The sequence below is a fragment of the Amblyomma mixtum genome, chromosome 5, assembly GCF_055824585.1.
Source record: "Amblyomma mixtum isolate Tamu chromosome 5, ASM5582458v1, whole genome shotgun sequence".
Lineage (NCBI taxonomy): Eukaryota > Metazoa > Arthropoda > Arachnida > Ixodida > Ixodidae > Amblyomma > Amblyomma mixtum.
This window is the reverse complement of record NC_143016.1, coordinates 191,348,825-191,373,807: the sequence shown is the minus strand read 5'-3', so window position 1 is coordinate 191,373,807 and position 24,983 is coordinate 191,348,825. Positions and strand designations below refer to the sequence as shown.

Here is a 24,983-nt window from a genome sequence, read left to right as displayed (position 1 = left end):
GTAGGCTCGGCAAGGCAAAATCACCCCTTCGTTCTCCGATGTAAGCCGGAGGCGTGGTGTCTGTGGAGTGCGTCACAGGGCTACGTCATGGCCCCGCCTTCAATAGATTTCTTTTCTTGGTTTTTGCTGCTGGGTCATTTCGAGGGGAGGGGGTGGGGCGCTGCGGGCGCGCACACTGAACGATCGAGAGGCGCGATCGGCTCAACCACCTAGACTTGTTAGCGAGCGCATCCTTTCATACATCTGTTTGTCATTCCCAGTTAGCGAGCCACCTTTTCATTTTTTGTTTAGGCCTCCCCACCGCTTCACGAGCGGAGTGGCGGAAGTCGGTTCTGTTCGAAACACACGGCGAAGTTCGGGCCCGGCAACCGCCCGTTTGCTTTTCTTCATGTGTGTTTGTGTTCTGTGTGTTTGTGTGTTTGTGTCTTTTCTCCGCTCCGAAGCCCATGTCGTTCTTTGGAGTCAAGGCGTACGCAAGATGCATGAAGGATAAGCGGTGTCTGTGCGGAGCGGTCAAGTGGGCGAGCGAGGGAAAGACTCTGCTGCACTAGTAATTAAAACCTTGTTTTGGGGGCCTTGCACAGAAAAAAAACTGAGAAGGGAGCGCGCACGCAGAGCGTCTCGTGACGTGATCACGGCGGGGGGCGAACCAACTCCCTCAGTTTTATTATTTTTTACTTTTTATGGCTAGGGTTCAAGGCTGTCGCCGCACGCTCCTTCCGCAGTTTTTTTTTTCCTTCATGCGGGTTTGTAGGCATGAGCTAGAACAGAAGGCGCTGCGGAAAGCGTTGTGCAGACGACGCGACGCCAAGGCTACGCCCAACCTTCTCCCGTCAGTCAGAACGATGCACCAATGGAGTGCCTTTAGCGAAAGTAACCCCCCATGACGTCAACGGGGTTCAGAGTAGTGGGGCGGGCCGTTTTTGTTGAAGGAAAGAACGAGCGGGCTTTGATTTGAATTTTCGCAGCTTTTCGGGGCGCGCATGGCTCTAGTATTTTGCAGAGGTTATCTTCGATGCCTCATCTATGCAGTGGGCTTGTTTTTCAAATATGTCCGGACCCTGGTCAGTGGCCCTTTAAGGTAAATCACCTTCTCCATCGCAAAATAAAATAAAAAAACAAGTACAAACACACAGTCGTGCCAGCACGTGCGATCGGTTTCCCCGATGGCCCTCGACCTTGGCGTCGTCCCGGAATTATGGATTATCGGGCTTAAACGGGCAGTTACCGCTCTAAGCCACTGCTTGCTCGGACCCACGTTCCCAGGCGAGTTAGCTTTCCCAAGGCTGTTTAGTCGGCGCTTCACCGACATCGGTCAGTCGCGTCACTCAACTCAGGCTTTCGCTCTAGCCGCGCTGTCGCCGGCTATTCGTCATTTTTATTGCCCCCCCCCCCCCCCCGCCCTCTCGTCAACAGCCCCCTGACACCTTTCCGTCTGGCAGTGCTTAAACTTCAGAAGGCCTGCAGACCTTTCGAACCAGACGTTCGTCGCAAGTTTGTGTCGCATCTAATGTCCGTCAAGACGAGAGGGGCGATCGGTGTGCGGCGGCTCTCAGCGCTCTTTGGATAGCCGGCGCGAATCGGCCCCAAAGGGCGATGGACACCCGTGCGGCTCGGCGCCTTCGCGCGCGGCGCATCGTTCCTAGAAAGGTGACACTTCGCTTCGAGCGTATCCCGCCGCCACCTCCCGCCGGGAGAGTCTGCCGCGGCTGGGTGGTCAGAAAGGATTAGCGGTCCTAATGGCCCCGCGCACAGCACCGATATCGTACAAATGCATATATAAAATCCTTTTTTTCCGCCTGCGATTTGTGAATGAAATGCGTTATCCGCCGATACTGTTGACTGCCCAACGGCTTCATCAGTCCTCTGTGCACTTGCGCATAAATCATTAGTTACATGTGCCTCTCCCCGTCAAATGACTTTCATGATGCAAATATCGTCTTGAGTTTTTCTGATTTATTCTTCAGTGTCTAGTACCTTGCTTGCAGTTTTTGCATTTCTTGATCCGAATTGTTCACTTTTGCCTAAGATCTGATAACAAGGTTGCAGTACCTGTCGAAAAATAAATAAATATACACTTGGAACAGCTTGCACCCTTCACTGAAATCATCAATGTCATTTTACAAATTCAACAATCTTAAAACGCCACATGCTTGCAACCTTACATGTGTAATACATTTTTGTCCTTAGAAATGCTTTATCACAATCATTTGCTTTACATTTGTTTTTCTTTTGTTGTTTGTTTCTCTCTTATATATATATTTTTTTCACTTGGGATTATTGTGCATACGCAGGTTCATGTAACTATATAGGAGACCCTATTTTCAGTTTCGACTTTTGGGCCTCCGACTGTATATGTACCCTATAACTATGTATTGTACTGCAAATCTGAAAAAAAAAAACGTTTATTGCTGAAAATATTACGCGTGGTCTGGTCCATATAATTAACGAAAAAAAAATTATAACAAGGCCACGTTCCCTCACAACAAATGACGATGAAAAACCAAGCTTTCTTAAACCACATTTGCATAGCGAATCTTCTCAAATATCTGAAACTCTGTTTGCTGCCACCCCAGCGCAGCGACTCAAAGGTCCGCTCAGGGACTTTTTCTGAAACTGAAAAATAAAAATCAGCGCTGAGCTGATTTACTTGGTTTCTGATTCTACTCCTGAAAGCAGTGAACATGTGTACTCTGATGACTGCTGGCATTACAACATTGACAACTCGAAAATTGTTAGTTACTCTAGTCGTTACGACATTCTCTTTCCGTAAAACCTTTATGCACAAGAACGAACTGCTATAAATATTCCTATTTTCCTACAACTATTACCGAATGGAACAAGCTTGCTGGTAATATAGTAGAACAGAATTATTTGTCCCATTTTGAGGCGCTGCTGCAACAAGTGACGAACTTTTGAGTGTTCGTTTCCTCAGTAATTTGTGCTGATTTCAAAGTGCTTGATTTTAACCTGTTATATGCTTGGCTCGATGACTGTAGTGTATGTATTCTAATGTTGTAAAACGATACAGTGCGATTTAGTAATTTCGCTGCTGGTGACGCCTTGTCTGCTGTATTTTTTTTGTCCTTTTTTTTTGTCCTTTTTTTTGTCCTTACAGTGTTACACAAATTATGTGCCCACCTGGGATGGTCTTGTTGTTCAAGACCGCAGTATTTATAAATAAATAAATAAATAAATAAAAATGTTCTTTAACCCGCTATAAAACCTATTGTTTAAAGTATTTATTCTGATTTACCAGGATGTTTTGTTGTGCTTCTTTTACTGTATTATTCGCTTGGATTGCGTGGTTTTGGGCACGCAGCAGCCAAGGGGTTTGGCGGCCCAGTCAGGCAAGTCTGCTGCCGTCTGCTGCCTTTTGTCCTGTCTCCCAAGGCATTTCTTTAACGGAATGTCTTGGATAAAGAAAGAAAAGATGGCATAGAAAAGGACAGAAGAATGATGGTAACGGACGCAGTGTTTGTGCAGCTTTATGCAGTTTATGCAAATTATGCACAGTGTTTATGTTTCGCCTGTCCCGTCTCGTATATTCAGCTCAGCTCCCGATGTTTCATGTTTGCAAGTGGCAGTGATTGGAATGATTGGACAATGTCGAATGATGGAACTGAATAGATTGGATGGAATGAGTGGAACTTGACCGTCAAATCTGCTGCAAGTTTTATCCATTCCATCCATTCTATTCGGTTCCATCATTCGACACTGTCCAATCATTCCAATCGCTGTCACTTCCAGATATGAAACAATAAACAATGTGTGCATTAGCATCATTCTTCTCTCCATCTTTTTATGCAATGAATGGAACTTGTACGTCAAATATGCTACAGCCGCCGCGGTGGCTCAGTGGTAACGGCGTTCGGCTGTTGACCCGAAAAATGCGGGTTCGATCCCAGCCAAAGAGGTCGAATTGCGATGGAGGCGAAATTCTAGAGGCCCGTATACTGTGCGATGTCAGTGCACGTTAAAGAACCCTAGGTGGTCGATATTTCCTGCGCCCTTCACTACAGCGTCCCTCATAGCCTCAGTCGCTTAGGACGTTAAGCCCCCCATAAACCATAAACATAAACATCTGCTACAAATATTTTAGAGACTAACTCGCAGTACAAAACATTATTCAGCGCGTCACAGCGCTAAAGAAAAGCTGTTCCTTGTGCAGTCTCATCGATGACAGAATAAACAAGAGGTGAGGGTGAGGTAACGCAGCAAAATTGCAGAGAAGTTCGGTAGTTTTCTACGCAGTATGCGCTCCTGACAATAGTCGTTTGCCCGTGCGGAGAAACATGCTGCCTCTTTTTATTTTCCAGGGAGTGCTCCTTCGCCAGGTCCAACATGCCGGTCGATTCGCTGATCGTGCTGAGGTAAGACCCTTTTTGAGCACGGACAAAATCGCGTGTCGCGATCTTCCTTATCTAATACGTGATGCTTCGGCGGACCCGTTACCTCTTAGGAAGTAGCGGACATTGAGGCAGCACTAGCGTGAATTTCGCAGCCTGAGCAGTAATTAAAAAAGGCCTGATACACTCGCAGGCACCGTGGCTTCCACCACGACGCACCGGCACCACAGCGCTGGTCGTGGGACATCATCGCTGCCGGGCTGCTGTCGGTGATGCTGCTCAGCCTTCTGCTATACCACCTCGTCTCCGGCGGTGAGAATCTCTGTTTCAAAGTTGGCCTCCTGGACCAGCGCTCATCCTTCGTTGTTGTGACTGGGACACATCCAAAGTTGTTGGCTCATTTTCAGTCGCAAGCCGGGCCGTGCTGCAGCGCATACGTCATCTGATCGACCAGTCGGCATGAATTTGATTTCTCGCAAGGTGTTGAAAAGGTACTTCATTCTCGATGCTACTATTTTTGAGCAGTCGCAACCTTCTGCGTCCCTCCCAGTGTGGTTTCATGCGCTCCACATCTGCTGTTAAGACTCTTTGATCATTGCGGCAATGCCTTTTTTATTTCCGGGCTCAGGGTAAGCCGGCGTTGCTGTTCTCACCTGATTTCACAGGCGCGTTTGATTCTGTTTGGCACTCTTTCGTGCTGCATTTTTTACGTGTAGATTATTGTCCTTCAAATCTGCGTCACCTTCTATGGCCTTTTCACAAGATAGTGCGAAAGACGAGGACAATAGGAAAGAAAGGCGCGGCAAATCAGGTAGTCGTGGCCAAAATCGTAAAGAGGTCTTGCATACCAAGGCAGGCGAGCTGGTAGCTCATTCTCCTTTAGGGAGCCAACAAGGGTTGCCTCTTAGCCCACTTCACTGGAGCAATGTAGTTAACCGATTGCTTTACCTCCCTCTGTCATTTAGTTTCTTATTCGGCCTATATCGACGACGTGATTTTCTTGATATCTCAGGTGCTTCACGGAGAGCTTTCGAAGGAGTAGCTGTTGGCTTTCTCACTCGTATCGCTTGATGGGCATCCTAAGCTAAGCTACAAATCAGTCCCCCTAAATCATGTTGTACTCTTTCCGATGGCACTCGCACGAACCGCCGTAAGCTTATACTTCCAAGGTACACCGGTTCCCTCTCAGTCTTGTATTCGGGTTTACTTTGATTCTCCTTCCATGACCGTCAAGCTTGCAGGTTTTCTTTGCACGCATTTTTCGGTTCCATCCGCTGCCCTTCGTTTGCATTATCTTCGTATATTCCTTCCGGTTGTTGCATATGCCTCCTCGCTCTGGTGGCCTCCTGAGCCGCGTGCCCGCAAAATTCTCTTGTCCGCCTAGCGCATTCCCCTGTTAGCTCTTACCGACGCATATTGCACTATACGAACGGCTGCGTAGCATGTTCTGTCGGCTGCTTCTCCGCTTTAAACAGAATTAGCCAGTCTCAATGCCCAATTCCGCCTCTTTAGTGAAAAAGAACCTGCCGTTTTGTTTTTTGCCATTTTTACTTTGCTGATGTCCAGATACCATACGACAATTGGGTTCATCATCCCTGTAATGTTTCACGTTTTTCACATGAGTGCCGTATTCCAGCCGCGGCCGCTGACCTCACCAATCAGTGCGTTCTACCACACCTTTACGGACAGATTTCCTCAGCTGGAGCGGCATTTGTGGTCATTGGCCAGTCAGGCCGTATTGTCAAATTAGGAAAGTTTTCTCTTAGTCCTGTCACGAGCGCTTATGGGGCTGAGTGCTTGGCTCTCACCAATTCATCTTGCATTTTCGTCCATTTTTTTTCTCTACTCTAATTGCTTCTCCTTTGCTACGTTCTGTTTCCCGTATCCAGGCATCTAGCCTGAACATTGCCCCACCATCTATTTCTCCAAATTCCAGCGCTATATACAATTCGCCCTTTCACGTCCCTGGTCACCGGGGCGTTGTCGGCAATGAGCTTGCGGACATTGCAGCGACCTCGACTGAACGTCTCGGATTTGCCCACTACTCTCAGTTATTCTGCCTTTCTGTCCGGTCGCCTTTCCTGCTTTTGTCTGCAGGAAATGGACTCCACAACGGTATTCCTCTCACAGTAGCACAGAACTTTGCCGCTGGGTTCTCGGTGCTGCACACATTCCATATTCTTTCCCGCCACCGAAACCCATCCTGCATTTCTTAGGAGGCCACGATCGGTTCCCCTTTTTATTTTCATCGTTTTGGACGATAAGTCCACTTGTGAAGGTGCCTGTGATTCTATATCTCATGATCTAGGTAAATTTCAGATATTCTCAGTAAATCCATTGCATCCAGTCTTTTGGGGCGAATGATTTCCAGCGCACATTCTAAATAACACAATCCATTCACCAACTTTGCACAGATACCCGTGGCTGTGCGTATACACTGGTTTCGCGGCCATGCCCAGGATTCTCATAATATTCACGTGGATGCAGTGACACACACTGACACATCTTGGCACCTTCCCCTTTTCCCCCAGATCCGTTCCTGTCTTATTTTCTCGCGAAATAGGCCTTGTGTTCGCGAACACGCGCTCTAATTCTTCCGTGTTCGAACCCTCTCCCCCGTAGTCTCACTCGGGTGGAGGAGGTATCTGTGCGCCGGATTCGGGCAGGAGCTGCTCTGACTCCTGTGCGTCATCGGTGGCGTGAAAAACGTTTCGTAGTGACGGACAAGTGTCCCCACTGTGGTGCTGCGCCAGACCAGTGTGACGAAAAACACTTGCTGTGGACTTGACCGGCTAGTCTCCGTGAGACGACGCTTCCTAAGGAAGGTAGGCCTGCGACGGGACGTTGCAGGCGAGTATCGCAAGTGGACACATGATAATCGCTTTATCGTGAACTTTTGCCACATTTTAAGCGGTTCTTGTTTACACTCCTTCTTCTAACCTTCTCTCCCTTTTTCATTATGCCTAATGGCAAAAATCTCGAATAAAAATTTTTTTTTTTAAAAACTAACTAAAAAAGCTGACTAACTAACCAAATACAAATTAACTAAATAAAAAAGTAATTTCCGTGCAGCGCGCTGATTAAACAAGCAGTTGCACTTGTGAGCAGTACAACGCCCTACTGTCACTGGCCCACTGTCACTGGCCCGTTACTTCTGCAGCTGCCATATAGTTTTCTTAGAGCTGAACTGTTGGGCGCCCGTCCCTGCGTCGTCGTCGGCGTAACGCGCCACCTGTCAGGTGGCGCGTTGGCGGGTAGTAGTAGAGAGAATTGCCACCTGCTATGGCGAGAGGAAGGGGAATGGACGACCGGACAGTGGCTGCTACCAGGGGAAGAACTCGGACATTGGCTAACAGCTTAACACGCCACCTGCCAGTGGTGACAGATGGCGTGTGAAGAGCTGCGCTCAAATTTACCATTACTGACTATCGTAATCGACTGTGATTTTCCTCTCCATCTATTTCTTTTGCCTTCTTCAAAGCTCTATGGGGCTATTGATGCTATGCTGGAGGGCCCACAGACCCAGGTGGGAGGGCGTGACACACGCTTTTCCCTGTAGCCCACTGCCTCACATTTCCGCTCTTTTCTCACCTCGTTCTATCATCCTCGCCTTTCTTCTCCTGCCCACTTTTGTTCCTTCGTTTTTCACGTCGTTAGAACTGATCGTGGAACTTCACAACCGAAGCTGTCATCTGATTTTCTTTGTCGTTCATGCCGTTTTATTTTACACTGTTTCTTTCCTCTTTTTGTTTATCTTTTGCCTGACCCCTGCCGCTTCGCTTTCATTGTTTGCATCAGCCAACATCTTCTGCGCGTCTTCCGGCCCTCGATTCTGGTTTCAACTCGCGGCATAGCGTGCATTTTTTTTGCTCACTGGCATTTAGTTTCAAATTTCATTTTGTGTTTTTTTTTTCTGTAGCGCTATTCATTTATGTTGATTAGTTTAAGCCTCTGACAGCTATGTCGGGGCAGGGACCGCCTCCCCTTTTTTTTATTTTCTGGCCTTTTGTATCTCAATGGCGGACTCCAATATGAGGAAATGAGGCTACCTGCGTTCGAAACGTAGCTTTTACAAGCGAGAAAAGCCCAGACAAGTAATATGACGATCGCACATCAATGCTCTGCGTGTGATGAGCCGAGCAGGTTTTCTGTTTAGGTGCAGGCCTTTCCTCCTTATGCGCATCTTTCCGCTTGCGAACCGTGGCGGCTGATTCACGACATGACGTCATTCGTCCACGCGCTCTTCCCGCACACAGCAGAGTCTCCTCGGCGCGTTCGGGTGGCTGCATACTTGACTGCCCTGGCTGCCAGGTCATGGACCTTAAGAGCGAGTGCTCTAATGCAAAACAAACTTGTCGTAGCTATTGGTCGTTTTCGCAAAATGCGGTGAAGACAGCTTTTCATTCGCTTTCGAACGGGGATCTCAGAGAATATTTTTCCTTGATGTTGGGAGTTTCGAATTAGGTTGCGGGGCGTGTCATATTCAAACCCAGTGTTTTCCGCAGTGAATGCCTCTTTTCGCTGCCGAACAAACATAAAAAATATCAGAAACAGATTTTTGCTGAGAACCAATCCTTCTCCCTTTAATTACACCCAATGCCTTGCTTTTGTCGCCGAGTCAACGGTCGCCGCGCTACCAAAGTAAACTGAGCACGGCAGCGCCATAATTTGCACTTTTCTTCTTTACTTTTCAGAGGCAAAGCGGCCGACCAGTAAGTGACTACAGGCCGTCTGTATTTCTTTTTTTTTTTCTCACAAGGCGCAATGAAAAGACCTAGCACTCCGTGGAAAGGCCAGCATTGCCTTCGAGCAGTAGATGAAAGTAGCTGAAACGTAAGGAATCCTTTTATTTCGACACCAAAGTTTTTCCGACTCATCCCATGCCAGCGGGTGTAGGGACTCAGTCCATCGGTCATCGTGTGACAGCCCGGCTACACTCATCCGATCAAGTACAGCACTCGTAGTGTGAGCCGCCCTGTCCGTGGTGTCCGTCTCTCCACCTTGCCCCCTGTCAACCGAAGTTTCCCTCACCAACGCCGGATACTCTTAATGCGACAGCATGAGACTTCCCACCATGTGATTTCGCGTTCTGCGCTAAATCAGGAGTGCGCAGAGCGCGGCGAATTCTCACGCTACCCACCAGTGCGGGATCACTTGGGACTGACAGACTGGCGATCGCCGCCTGCGTGCTCCGCCGCACTGGCGGGCAGCAGAGCTTAGAGAGCACCAGCGTTACGATGACGTAAGAACGCGTATCTCGTGCCGGATTGCGAGCGTGAGAAAAATGCGCTTAAACGTGTTCCTCGCGTGCGAAACAAGGCCTGAGATAGAGGAGTGTCAAAAACAAATTTGATCGTTGATCATTACCGAGTTAACTGGTAGAAGCGACGCCTGCGATACAAGGAAGTATATTCCTCCAGCCCCTTTGCTGCCTCTGGCCGGGACGGCTTGCCTGGCGTCCGCTAGTTCCGCTGCTGATGGCGTTAATAAGAACGGTAAACTGGGCTAGTTGGTAGGAATTCAGATCTCCGAAAGGATCCTGGCCAAGAAGAGGAGTAGTGGTTCCAACAACAAGCAGGATGAGGGACGGAGACGTGTGGTGGGAATTCCGTACGTCCATGGAATTTCACACCGGCTCAAGAAAGAGGGGGCGAGGTACGGACTGGACGTGATTTTCACGGCCAAAAATAAGCTTGCGCGGATTTGTAGTGCTGTGCGTAAAAAGCTAGAGTCTGAGGGCAGTCGTTCTGGAACTGGTTGTTCGGTAGCGCACAGGAAGGAAACTAGGTTCACAGGGTGTAACACTGGAGTTGTTTACGGAGTGCCGCTCTCGTGCGGAAAAAAGTACATCGGTCAGACGGGTCGTTGTGTAAACGAGCGGATGGCGGAGCATCGTAGGTCGTTGAAGGGCGCGGCTTCCTCCAATCTCGCCGTGCATTGCAAGGGTTGCCAAAAATGCTACCCTCATTTGAACAGGACCAGCGTCTTGTTCAAACATAGCGATCAGGTATTCAGGGAGATGGTGGAGGCTTACCTAATCAAGAAAGACTCAGATTCCTGTGTGGCATCACCATCTGTGGCCTTGCTTGATAGGGAGACAACCTATTTGGCCAGTTTTCTTAAGGCGAGCAGGCGATATGGGTCTTTGGCGTGATATCAGCGTGACAGTTAAGGTGTCGTGGTTTTGTTTGCGCGCAGTTTTTGAGAAGTGTAATTGACGGTTGCATCACGGTGCACGCGAAGGGATAGTGGGTGATTGTGTTTTTGGTTGATTTTCGCGGTTGTTGTGTTTTTGTGCTTGTCTCACTGTGGGCAGAAGATCTCTTCATGTGAATGAAAATTCAGTTGATAGCCTGCGCCCGTGTCGTGCCTTCTCGTTCTGTGTCTTCGTTTTTTGCGCTGATGGCGTCGCGGAAATCGATGTGTTTATTAGGAGAAAGCGTAAAGGCCCTGTGTCACAGCAAAGCCTGAGTCGAAATTCCAGGCGGGTCGAAATGGTGGCCCATATGACGCCAGCTACACCAGCAGAGCATCGCAAACCCTCGGTGTGCGAGTCAGCACGCTACCGCTACGCCACCTTCGTACGGCTTGGTTAAAGCGAAGCTATGTGTGTGTGTCACGTGGTTTCTCACACAATGATTGGGACTATCAAATCGGAAACAGTGCCCGTGCCTGCGTGGGAAAGAGGAACCGCTGTCGCGTCATATCCTTAAAGGCGGAGCTTAAAAGCCCCCCCCCCCCCCCCCCCCCCCCCCAATTCTGAAGCTAGAGGTTCGCTAGGCTCGTCAACACCGCGCTTCGCGTGAGCCGGAGGCCAGATTTGCCTCTTCTGCGCATGCGCGAAACCGAGCGTCGTCATCTGCAGCGCAGGTGGCCGCCGAATCCGTAATAAAAAAAGGATAAAAGTAAGCACAGAAACGAGAATAATACTTTATTGCGCCAAATACTTTATTGCGCCAAATATTTAAAAAAAATGTACAGAAATCCGGCCTGCCAAAGCCTCATGGGGCTTGAGTGGCAGAGCCCGACAGGCAGCGGAACCGCGCAGACTTAAACACAGGAAAAAAAAAACACATTCAAAATAACGGACATCAAATTATTATTATGGTGAGAACAAAATAGACACAAGACTCATGTTACATGAAGGAAAAAAGATCCTCATCAGATTAAATTGCAAGGAAGAAAAACCAAAGTGGCATGACAATACCTCAGATCAATGCAATAAATACAGCAGTAACCAATGAAATCACAAGATTTACTTGACAGGTGGTAAAGCACACGCAGATGTCGTAAACCCTCTAATTAATGTATCGCAGCATCTTTTTTATTTTGTATTTAGTTTTTGCCCGGCGAACACTTGGAGGTAACCTGTTAAAGTGAAGGGGAACGTAATAATCTCTTACTCGCCTTCCATATCTTGTAGACCGTCGGGGAATACAAAAAGGTTCCTTCGGTCGAAGAGACCGTGTGGGAACATACGGAATCTTATAGTCACTAAGCCAAAAATGTTTCAGGACGATCGTTTCCATCAAAAGGCGATCAAAATCAGGTAGAGAAAATACCTTAAAGAGATCAGAATTGGAGGGAAGGCCTAAATCATAGCCGATATTTTTTAATAAAGATCGTAGGAGAATTAATCCTGCACTTCCAGCGAACTGCACAGTGACCATAAATCGTTATGCCATAGCGCAGTATGCTGTAACCAAGGGCGTTTGCGATAACTTTGCGTATTGAAAGCGGCATGTAGTACCTGATGTTGTAAAGCACACAGGAGACAGTTCGGAGCTTTTTACAAACGTGGGACAAGTGATCATTCCATGAAAGAGCACTGTCAAAGTATAATCCTAGGTATTTCACTGTATTTGTATAGCTCAAGGGTACACATTGACATTGGGAACAATCAGATCCGTGCAAGAAAAGGTGATGGTTTAAATCTACCTTCTTCATCGGGCTGTGAAAGCATATAAGCTGAGTCTTAGAGCTGTTAACTTTAATTAGGTTGTTTGAGAACCAGTCCATAGAAATTATTGCTGCAGTTTGAAGAGAAGAAATTGAGTCAGAGTAGTTCGGTGACTGGGTTACAAGTACAGTATCGTCAGCGTACTGGTACAGGCCTACAGGAACAAAGTTTGAAAGGTCATTCACGTAGACGTTAAATAACAGGGGACTAATTATAGAACCTTGCGGAACGCCAGCTTTAATTAACAAAGAAGCGCTCTTTGCCCGGCCAATGGAGACATATTGCGTTCTCTGCAGTAAAAATTTTTCCAAAAGCGAAAGAAACACTCCACGGAAGCCTAACCTGGACAGTTTACACAATAACACACTGTGGCACACGCTGTCAAAAGCCTTGCTGACATCCAGAAACAGTGCACACACCACTTGGTTACGTTCAAAAGATCGATTTAACATGTCAGAAAAATCCTCCAAAAACATTTCCGTCCCTTTACCTTGCACAAAACCATATTGACACGGTGACAGGATTTTGTGCTTATCTAAAAAACTTATATTTGAGTCAAACAGGGCAAGACTGAAATAGGACGATAATTCTCATACCTATTACGTGCACCACCTTTGTGAATTGGGGTAACTATAGCCGCCTTCATGTTCACCGGGATCATGCCGCTTGAGATAATGCTGTTGAACAGCGACAGCAACACGCCTTTAAGTATGTCGAACAAGGTTCGCAAATCATCAACTGAAATGCCATCTATTCCCACAGCCATCTGGTCACCACATCAGGCTTATTTAATTCATTCACTCGAAGCAATTCAGAACCGTGCAGCGCGTTTTATTTCTCACGACTACAACCGTCATTCAAGCGTAACAAGCATCAAGTTATCTTTGTCGCTAACAAGTTTACAGACACGTAGGGATATCGCACTTCTTTGCTTACTACAGAAACTAATATACAGTCGTCACGCGTCCACAATGCCACTTACACGCCCAATGCGCACTTCACGTCGCCTACATAATAATCTTAGCTTCCAACGTCTATTCGGCCGAACACTCGCGTTTAATTCTTCTGCTTTGCCACGTGCTATCAAGTGTTGGAATGGCCTTCCGGATCGCATTGCTACCATACGTGACCCATTAATCTTCAAAAACGAATTGACCACCTTCATGCATCCATGATATTGTACATAAATTGTGTTCGTATGTGTTGTCAAATCCATGCAGTGCCGCTATTTGTTTGCTGTTTTTTCCTCTGTGTCAATATATTACGTTTTTTTTAAGTACGGTGTAATAATTGTTTGCAGTCCAAAGTATTTAATATTGTTTACTTTTGTTCTTTCCACTTTGTACCATCTTTTGTCTGCTAAATATTGTAACCCCTCCCCTCACACAATGTTCCAAGTCTGGAACCTGTGAGGTATTTGTATATATAAGATCTATTGCGTTTAAGACCAAAAATAATTGAACAGAGGTCATCCTCGCTTAGCAAAGGTAGGTGTGCAGATTCAACTGTGCTGTTCTTCAGAGTACAAAGTAAGGGATTCTGTTGCGCACTGTCCGAAACTTGCGAGAAGAACCTGTTGAATTCATTAGCTATATTTTCTTCATCAGTGCCGAAATACGACACAAAATCTTTGCCATCATTGCCACGCCTTTTGACACCTCGTAGATTGTTAATCAAAGACCACGTTTTTCTAGTATCAGAGCCTGCATTCTTGAACTTATTATGAAAATGTACTCTTTTAGCCTGACGAATCATTGCGTTTACTTTATTTCTTGCAACCTTAAACTTGGACCGTAGCAGGATAGATGCAGGTGCCCTTTTTTGACTGGGTCCAGAGCAAATCTTTTTCTTTTATAGCTGATAGTATATTTAAGGTCATCCATGAGTTTTCTTTATTGCGCTGCCTGATTTCAACCACACGAGTAGCCGCTTTCTTAAACTCTTGTTGTAGCTCAACAAGCTTATCATAAATGTCTTTCGGGGGCACGTTTTCCAAGCACACTTCCCAATGGTATTCCGATGCCAGTCGGTAAAAGATTTTGGGATCGCAGATGGAAATTTCTTTTTTACCGCTATCTGCTGTTGGAGGGTTCGATTTCCCGGCTAAAGAACAACAGACAAAGTAATAGTCTGACAGCTTTGCTTCGACCATAGCAGATTGTAGGGCAGAATTCGGAGCTCTTATATTTATGTGGTCGATGCAAGAGACGACAAGTTGCCCCGACAGAAATTCTTCTCGCGTAGCTTTCTGGATAGTTGGTTGCAGTCCCCATTTTGATAACAGATCAAGATAATCTGAGACCAGAGCCCTAGAAGGGCGAAAAGTATCTATGTTAACATCGCCTATAACACAGCGAACAATCTTCATGCGAGTGGACTGAGAGGGCGTTGTCAAGTTCGGCCAAAAAGAGCCTGCCGTTGAAGCAGGGGGGTCGGTATACTGAAAAGAGTATCAGAGAGAGAGCTGGCGTGCTCAAACGGAATGCTACTACTTCTGCTTGCTAGAAGTCAGAATTGAGCTCTGTGACAGTCCAACTGTCTCTCACAAAAACTGCGACGCCACCCCCTTTTCTAGCAGGTCGGGTACAGGAAATTGCTTGGTAACCTGGTATTGCATACTGATTGAAAATATCGGCTGAAATATTGATTTCCGTCAGTACAAATACGTCAATTGTAGAACGAGAAGGTGAAGTTAGTGCCATGAATTCATCCCAGTGCTTTCGGATACTGCGGATATTTACGTGCGTCGCGCGAAAAGCAGGTTGTGCGTCACTTGTGAAAAATTTTGTTACTTAGGAAAATGTTGTACATGCAAGGAATTCGAGATCACCCATGCTCAGCAGATCTTATCCAGGTCAGACATCTTCTCAATGCGGATAACAGTCTTCACTTCTTCTGATTTCTTGGCCAGAACTTTGCCGTTACGTGTCCAAACAAATTTGTACTGCTTTTCTTTTCCCTTAGACCTGGCCAATCGGAAAAGCTCCTTGTTTGTCCGTGTCAAATTTTCGTTGAAATACAGCCGAGGGTGAGACTCATCCGTAGGTAAATCGCGAAGCTTTTTCCCTAGAGCAAGCCATACTTCTTTAGACGCCACGTCACGCATCTGCACAAGGATAGGGGGAGACGAACTGTCCTTTTTCGGCAGTCTGTGTATTGAAGCAACTGTATTCGCTTCAAATTCTGGAAACTCTAGTGTCTGAGCTAGATCGCCCATGAAAGAAACCAAATTCTCATTAGGGTTGGTTGGGAGGCCATGTATTTCAAAGTTTCATCGCCTGCTGTACTGTTCAAGATCATTAACTGCGCACCTTGATTGATCCAGCAGCTCAGCTTGAGCGACAACAGTCTCAGAAAGTGATTCCACTCGGGCATGTAGCTGAGTTAACTCAGCTTGGTTCGCTTCTAGGGTAGACATGACAGAGTCATATTTATTTGAAAGGAACTCAATTGACGTTTGGATTTCAGTGACGGTTTCAGCCATCTTTTCACCTGTTGCCTTAAAATGGAGCAGTTCCTCCACTTTAGTTGTGAGAGCTTCAACCGTAACTCTCAGTTGGTCAAGTTTGCTGTTAACTGCAGAGAATTCATGACCAAAAGAAACGTCACTATCATCTGAATCTGAGTGATTGCTTGCACTAGATTCGCATGATAGGCATGTCCAGGTTTCACGCTTAGCAGTCGACATTTTTGGAAAAGCATTTTTCGTGATAGCAGAACAGCTCTTTCCAAAGTGGTAGCTACTTTTGCAACGGGAAGAAGTCAAACACTTTCCGTCCACGGGTTTGGAACAAGCAGAGCATGTAACAGGCATTTTTGCAGTCAGCGGCGAAAAAAAAATACAATATATCCAGTTTCAGCAATTGGCAAATCAAACTCACCTGCCAAGAGCGAGAAGGAGGGTTAGACAAAGAAGCGGATTGCCGCTGACTGCGATGATGCCTGGGTGTTGACGGTTTATATAGCTGTTGGCAGACACCACGTGATCCTCCACCCGGCTTCTTGCATCCGGGTACTTTGGGCTTGTCGGCTGCACGTGGATGATAACCGACCAGGTGGACGCATGCGCAACGGGACAGTCCTGGTGGCAGCGTCCGAGATCGCCGTGCGGGAGGAGGAGGAGGAGGAGGAGGAGGAGGAGGAGGAGAAAAGCATTTATTTAGTAATGTACAGAGAGGTGCCCGGGGAGAGGCCCCTAGTGGGTCTCACCCCTTACAATACTAGTCGGAGTCCCTCATTACGGGATCCCGTTGGTCGAGACCGCTACACAAGTCCGCCGATCCAGGGCCTGCTGGGCCGATAGTTCCTGACAGCTGAGCAGGGCCGCCTCCCAGTCCTCTCGGGTAGGGGAAGGGGTGATTGGGGGGAGAGAAGGATTTTTTCTGCATGCCCAAACCATGTGGAAGGTGTCGGCCACCTCCCCACAGAATGAGCAGCGGCCGTCAAAAGAAGGATTAAAGTGCTTGAGAACCGCCGGGCACAGCAGGGTGTTTGTAAAGAGCCTGAGGAGAATTCGTTCGCCAGCTTTACCCAGTCCTTTCATAGGAACTGGGTATCGCCGGTGTTCGGCACGATAGTGCTCAGTAATTTCTTTAAAAGAAAGGAGTGGGCTGTGATCTGGGTTAAGCTCCTCCCAAGGGACGCCTGGTGCCCGGTGAGTGAGTGCGCGGGCTGCCTCATGGGCGGCTTCGTTACCTGGCATGCCTTGGTGGCCGGGGACCCATATGATTGAGCGATGAGTTGGATCGCCGTCGCGAGTACTGCGGTGCAAAATTTGGTGAGCGAGTGGAGTGATCCACCCGAACTCAAAGTTACGACAGGCTCCGCGAGAGTCTGTGAGGATGAATTTAGAGTCGGGATGGGAGGCTGCGAGGGCGATCGCCACCTCCTCCGCATGCGTTGAGTTGGGCGCTCTGAACGAGAGGCCGTCCACCTGTTTTCCCTCGTGTATGACTGCAGCCGTGTACCATTCCCCCCTGGAGCGGTAGGGGCCTGCAATGTCGACGTAGAAGACGTGTTTCTTTGAGCCATAGTGGCGGTGCAGGGCATTCGCCCGCGCCTGGCGCCGGCCATTATGGTCCTCCTTGTTCATCTTAGTCGGAAGGGGTCGAACGTAGAGGGCGCTTCTCCACAGTTCTGGCACTCGAACCCGTTCCATGGTATGGTGATCATGTCTGATATGTAACCGGTCCAAGAGGCGACGACCGGACACGGTCTGAGCGAGACGCGTGTATTGGTTAACGAGATGCGCCTCGCGGAGTTCTCGATAGGTGTTCACCACCCCCAACGCGAGAAATCGCGCGTTCGAAGTGGATATCGGGAGGTCGAGGGCTCTCTTGAAAATTTTGCGGAGTACAATCTCCAAGTGATCCTCGTCATGTTTCCGTAAGCGGAGGTAAGGAGTCGAGTACAGTACTCGACTTGTTACGAATGCATGCGCGAGCCGCATCGCATCCTTACTTCGCAACCCTCCTCGCTTGTTGGGAACGCGGCGAACCATTCGGCCCACCTGGTCGCCGACTTTGCGGAGTTTGGCAAGAGTTGTGTCTGCCTTACGATGTTGATTAATGAAGAGACCGAGTATTCGTAGCTCCTCTGCTTCACGGATGGGGCCGCTTGCGAGAGAAAGCTGAACGGAGATTTTGCATTTCGGAGAAGATCGAATATGCACAAATTCAGACTTGGACGGGGAGCACTGGAGGCCGCAGTACGTGGCATAGTGGTCAACTATGCTCGCCGCTGCTTGCAGGCATTCCTCCATCTCTCCCATGTTTCCCGTAGTGGCCCAGATGGTGATGTCATCGGCGTTCAGCGCATGCTGAACATCGCCGACAGCCGCCAGCTGTGCCGGGAGATACATCATAGCAATGTTAAAGAGAAGCGGGGACAACACAGCGCCTTGTGGTGTGCCCCGCGTTCCCATCTCAAACGGGCCGTACTCGGTCTCTTGTATACGTATATAGGCCAAGCGGTCTGTTCGCAGCCGCCCTTTGAAGATCGCAGTACACCTGATCGGCCTGCCAAGAGCGAGAAGGAGGGTTAGACAAAGAAGCGGATTGCCGCTGACTGCGATGATGCCTGGGTGTTGACGGTTTATATAACTGTTGGCAGACACCACGTGATCATCCACCCGGCTTCTTGCATCCGGGTACTTTGGGCTTGTGGACTGCACGTGGATGATAACCGACCAGGTGGACGCATGCGCAACGGGACAGTCCTGGTGGCAGCGTCCGAGATCGCCGTGCGGGCGCAGCCGCCCCTTGAAGATCGCGGTACACCTGATCGGCCTGCCAAGAGCGAGAAGCAGGGTTAGACAAAGAAGCGGATTGCCGCTGACTGCGATGATGCCTGGGTGTTGACGGTTTATATAGCTGTTGGCAGACACCACGTGATCCTCCACCCGGCTTCTTGCATCCGGGTACTTTGGGCTTGTCGGCTGCACGTGGATGATAACCGACCAGGTGGACGCATGCGCAACGGGACAGTCCTGGTGGCAGCGTCCGAGATCGCCGTGCGGGCGCAGCCGCCCCTTGAAGATCGCGGTACACCTGATCGGCCTGCCAAGAGCGAGAAGCAGGGTTAGACAAAGAAGCGGATTGCCGCTGACTGCGATGATGCCTGGGTGTTGACGGTTTATATAGCTGTTGGCAGACACCACGTGATCCTCCACCCGGCTTCTTGCATCCGGGTACTTTGGGCTTGTCGGCTGCACGTGGATGATAACCGACCAGGTGGACGCATGCGCAACGGGACAGTCCTGGTGGCAGCGTCCGAGATCGCCGTGCGGGCGCAGCCGCCCCTTGAAGATCGCGGTACACCTGATCGGCCTGCCAAGAGCGAGAAGCAGGGTTAGACAAAGAAGCGGATTGCCGCTGACTGCGATGATGCCTGGGTGTTGACGGTTTATATAGCTGTTGGCAGACACCACGTGATCCTCCACCCGGCTTCTTGCATCCGGGTACTTTGGGCTTGTCGGCTGCACGTGGATGATAACCGACCAGGTGGACGCATGCGCAACGGGACAGTCCTGGTGGCAGCGTCCGAGATCGCCGTGCGGGCGCAGCCGCCCCTTGAAGATCGCGGTACACCTGATCGGCCTGCCAAGAGCGAGAAGCAGGGTTAGACAAAGAAGCGGATTGCCGCTGACTGCGATGATGCCTGGGTGTTGACGGTTTATATAGCTGTTGGCAGACACCACGTGATCCTCCACCCGGCTTCTTGCATCCGGGTACTTTGGGCTTGTCGGCTGCACGTGGATGATAACCGACCAGGTGGACGCATGCGCAACGGGACAGTCCTGGTGGCAGCGTCCGAGATCGCCGTGCGGGCGCAGCCGCCCCTTGAAGATCGCGGTACACCTGATCGGCCTGCCAAGAGCGAGAAGCAGGGTTAGACAAAGAAGCGGATTGCCGCTGACTGCGATGATGCCTGGGTGTTGACGGTTTATATAGCTGTTGGCAGACACCACGTGATCCTCCACCCGGCTTCTTGCATCCGGGTACTTTGAGCTTGTCGGCTGCACGTGGATGATAACCGACCAGGTGGACGCATGCGCAACGGGACAGTCCTGGTGGCAGCGTCCGAGATCGCCGTGCGGGCGCAGCCGCCCCTTGAAGATCGCGGTACACCTGATCGGCCTGCCAAGAGCGAGAAGCAGGGTTAGACAAAGAAGCGGATTGCCGCTGACTGCGATGATGCCTGGGTGTTGACGGTTTATGTAGCTGTTGGCAGACACCACGTGATCCTCCACCCGGCTTCTTGCATCCGGGTACATTGGGCTTGTCGGCTGCACGTGGATGATAACCGACCAGGTGGACGCATGCGCAACGGGACAGTCCTGGTGGCAGCGTCCGAGATCGCCGTGCGGGCGCAGCCGCCCCTTGAAGATCGCGGTACACCTGATCGGCCTGCCAAGAGCGAGAAGCAGAGCGAGAAGCAGACAAAGAAGCGGATTGCCGCTGACTGCCAATACTGCCAAAATAAATGAAAGAAATAAAATATCAGAATTAAAAGACAAACAGTGCTCCGTGAAACACTCATATCTCGGTGGTGTTATGCCGGGAAACCCGCCCGGATTCCAATTCTGCAGGTCGCAAACTTTCTGCTGCGAACGTCCCTTTGACAAGCCCTGGTGCTGCGCCGCAAGGCAACGCGCCCTAACGCTCCCTTGACAAGCCACGATGCTGCGCCGTAAGTCAGCGGTGTCTAAGGAGAAGCATCGGCGAGCAACGTGCCTGGACACGTCGCTGGGTGCCAGACTACGAGGCGCCGGTTTCCCTTTCCCCATGGTGTCACCGCGCGCGGCAAAATTTGAAGCGGGTGGCCGGCGCGGTCGCTGGTTGGTCCTTTCGGGCTGCCGTCGAGTGCTGCCTTTGGATTGGCCAGTTCTGAGGGGCCACAGTTCCTGAGGCTATATAAGCGCCACCGCTGCCGCTTGGATAGCAGCTACAACTGACCGAGTGACCGACCCACCGTGAGTCGAGTGCTGCTCACGAGTGGAGTCTGGTGGTGTGACGCGTTGGTGTCTCGCTGGTCGTCGCGTCGCTGTGCGAGAACAGTCGCGTCGTGTAGCTCTCGGCCCCCGTGCCGATGTTGTACTGTGTAATGCCCTGTACATAGTGTATAAAGCGTTTTCTTGATCTCACCGACGCCGGACTCGGAGTCTTCGCTACCGCCAAGAGAGCTGGCAGCGCTCTGTCACGAAACGGGTGGCGAGCGCTACGGGACCACCTCTATGGCACAACATTGGTGACAGCGGTGGGATGCCCCAAAGTCACAACAGTGGACAACCGAACCGCTTCGTAAGGGAAGAAAAATGAAATAAAAATAGGTTTTAAGGAAAGGAAACGAGACACCTGTCTCTCATATCTTGGTGTACACCCGAAAGGAATGGACACCACAGTACATGTCTCTAAAGCAACCTTCTAAGATAGCACCGTATTCACTACACGCGCTTCTCCTGCTCCGCCTCCGTACAGGCAGTGTGTGGATGGCCGAACGCCTCCACCCTTATCGTGGTGTTCCCAGTGCACTGTGCGCGAACTTCGACAGCCGTGACGTCAAACCAAGCATAACTGCAGTTTTTCGCTTGTATATTCAGGCTTAACCACAGCTAAGCCACTGCCAATTTTTTTTTTATGGGACGCATGGGTTCACCGTGAAGCAGTGACGTGAGTAGTACCTTTAATACAGCGCTGGTGAGTTATCCGAAGCGCTACCCGCTGTGGCTTCGCTGCGAAACAGGCTACAGGCCTAGCAACAACCAGGATAGCCAGTGAGCAGCCCAGTTCGTTGCCTGGCGCACCCGATGCTGAAAGCTCTTGTTCAGGCAAGGTTTCTCGCTGCTCCAGTATAGCAGACGTGAAGTCAAATAGGCTGAGTCAAGCTGCGCTCAGACGCTGCTGCGCGGTGGCAAAGTGCAACACTGGCTGCGTGCGTACCCCGTCGGAGTACAGGCAACCTGCAGTGGTCAAGTGGCGCCAGCACCGTGCGCCCTCTTACCGCGAACATGAACCGTGAGGACCATAATGGCCGGCGCCTGGCGCGGGCGGAAGCCCTGGCCCGCCACTATGGATCGAAACCCGGCGTATTCTACGTGGATGCCTCCGGCCCCCACCATGGGGGTTGGTTCACGACCGCAGTCGTCCACGAATCCAAAACAGTGAACGGCCTTACTTTCCGAGCCCGTGACATAACACACGCGGAGGAGGTCGCCATTGCTTTGGTTTTAAAATCTAAATTTTAAAATAGGTTTTAAAATCTATCTTCAGTAATTCTTCCGAACTGACCACAAAAATTAATCATGAAGGCATTGAATTAAAAGGTTCTGATCTAGCAGATGCCTTTAATGACTACTTTCTTTCCTTTGCTGACACATCAAGCGGCGACGTAAATCTTTCCTATATGAGTGCCAGAAATAGTGAAACAATATTCTTAACACCGGTTACAGTAAATGAAGTAATTACAGAATTTTTAGCGCTTAATAATAGTAAAGCTACAGATGCGTCAGGTTTTCAGATACAGCCCATAAAATTTACTATCGACATTCTTGCACCTTCCCTCGCCCATATCTTCAACCTATCCTTAGTTTCCGGTGTTTTTCCGCGTCTTATGCAAAGGGCAAAAGTCACAGTAGTGTATAAAAAAGGAAACAAAAATGAAATGGGAAACTATCGCCCGATATCAATCTTACCTGTGTTTTCCAAAGGCCTCGAAAAAGTTATTCTTAAACGGCTATCCTCCTTCACTGAAAGATGTAACATTATCACTACCGCTCAATATGGGTTTCGTAAAAATAGATCGACTGAGTTAGCTCTCCTTGCTCAGAAAGAATTCATACTAAAACATTTTGAATCCAAAAACATGGTACTTGGTTTATTTTTAGATTTTTCAAAGGCGTTTGACCTTGTTAATCACTCTGTGCTGCTTAAAAAATTAGACCACTACGGTATTAGAGGCATAGCCCATATGCTGATTTCCTCATACTTGCGACATAGATCTGTTTGTTAGTATTGCCGGTGAATGCTCCCAGTTGAAAGCGGTAGCTTCTGGCGTTCCGCAAGGGAGCATTTTGGGTCCGTTTCTTTTTGTTCTTTATATTAATGATATTGTTCGCATCGATAGCACTGCTAAGTACATAATTTATGCAGATGACACTAGTCTGTTTTTTTCGGGTACTTCAACGGCTGATCTCGCAAATCGAGCTAATAAAACCTTAAAAGAAATAAATACTTGGACTGCTGATAATCACTTAAGAATTAACGTTAGTAAAACTGCAGCCGTCATGTTCCACCCACGTCACAAACACTTTGAACTTCCTCTAATTGAATTAAACAATACCAGAATAGAATTTGTGCAGTCTGTGAAAACTCTGGGCGTTTACTTTGCAGCAGATATGTCGTGGAATGACCATATTAATTACGTCGTTCAGAAACTTTCCAGAACAGTTGGTATCATGCGCCGCCATTGCTTTAATTTTCCTACGTCAGTCAACATGTTACTTTATCACTCTTTGTTCTCTTCCATAGCCAGCTACGGATGTATGGTGTGGGCAACAACAACAGCTGAAAATATTAACAAACTCACTGTCTTACAAAAACGTATTATACGCATTGCATGTAAAGTGCCGTATTTCTTCCACACTGCGAGCCTTTTCCACCGACACAACGTTATTCCAATGAAATCCACGTATAACTATAGGCTGTGCTATAGATATAAACTCGCCATAATGAAAAATGATGACTTCTTACTTACACTTGCTAGGTTAGAGCAAAGCAGAACTGTGTATGATACCCGCGCAGCAGAGCCTTGGAATGTTAAGAAATGCCGTACAAACTATGGCAAACAAATATTGCAGCATACCTTACCGACACTTCTGAACCAGTTGTACTGCCACAAGAATCTTGATGTCTCCAATATTTCTCTGAAAGAATTGCCCCAAATATTCGTGTAGTTCTTTTTTTCTTGCTATTACCATTTTGAGTGCACCTGTCAGTTCTGCTGTCCTTTATTTTCTCCTCCCTGTGTTTGCCTTTATAGTCTCTTTGACCTAATGTAGTTCTTTTTTCTTTTACAAGCAGAATGTACTGCTTACTGAACGTACATGTGTCATTCTATGTGCAGAACATACGAGTTTTTTCTTACTATTTGATTGATGTCCTATTCCGCCGCCGTCAATGCTGCACTGTAAGAGGAAGCCAGGACCTCTCAAGCTGTCTATACAGCTTTTTCCCTGGCTGTCCTCGCAACACCTAGTTGCGGAAATAAACCTTCAAACCTTCAAACCTTTGGCTGCATCTCATTCCAATTCAAAAACAATTATTTCCGACTCGCGTGGGGCATGTCGGAACGTCGAGCAGGGCTGGGTACCGTATCTAGCCTACCGCATTCTCCAAAACAGCGTCTATACCGGGGACCCCGCTCACCGGCGTATCGTTTGGGCTCCTGCTCACATGGGCCTTGAGGGAAATGAGGCAGCTGACGCCGCCGCCCGCGCGCTCTCTCACCGGACATTCCCCTCCGACCCCAACGATCAGGAACTCGAATTCACTCCAGCTTACTCGTTTAAAGACATTTCTTTACTTTATCAATCTGGCCATAGTCTTTATCCCCGCCCGTGTAAAGGTCTCTCAAAGGCGGAGGAGCGGCTTCTGCTTCGCCTATATACAAATACTTTGCTGTGCCCGGCAGCTCTAAAACACTTTGACCCTTCTTTCTCTGGCAGCTGTCCGCACTGTGCGGAGAAGTCTTCGGACATCTACCACATGGTGTGGGCCTGCCCCTCCAACCCTGCTATCCCCCCTCACCCCAACCCAACCCGGGAGGACTGGGAGGCGACCCTGCTCGGCTGCTCTGATCTGCAGGCCCAACGGGCCCTGGTCGCGCGAGCCCGGGCAGCGGCCGACGCCACTGGGGTCCCGAACTAGGGACCTCCACCTAGTACTTGTGAGGGCTGGCCCCCTTTGGGTCCGCTCGTACCTCACCTCCCGAAGTTTATCTGTAAATAAATGTTTACCCCCACCACCACCGTGCCTCTCTGGCATACTGGCTAAGGCAACGTTCTCTGCAGCGCGTACGGCCAGCGCGAATTTGAAAATGTAACTTGTTTTGTATTGTGGGCACTCAACTAATGCCGCCATCGATGGTATTTTCGACGAGCGGAGCTCAAAGAAGGT

The 24,983-nt window shown here is 49.0% G+C and overlaps 1 protein-coding gene across 1 annotated transcript in view; it reads left to right on the top strand.

The window, feature by feature from the left end:
- Window positions 1–24,983, top strand: part of LOC149345261 (uncharacterized) — a 209,935-nt gene that overhangs the window by 37,866 nt on the left and 147,086 nt on the right. Inside the window, exons 2-4 of the mRNA XM_089542740.1 lie at window positions 4,320–4,373; window positions 4,543–4,661; window positions 9,044–9,061. Coding sequence (XP_089398866.1) covers window positions 4,345–4,373; window positions 4,543–4,661; window positions 9,044–9,061 — 166 coding nt within the window. The 5' untranslated portion in view covers window positions 4,320–4,344. The remainder of the gene's footprint in view (window positions 1–4,319; window positions 4,374–4,542; window positions 4,662–9,043; window positions 9,062–24,983) is intronic.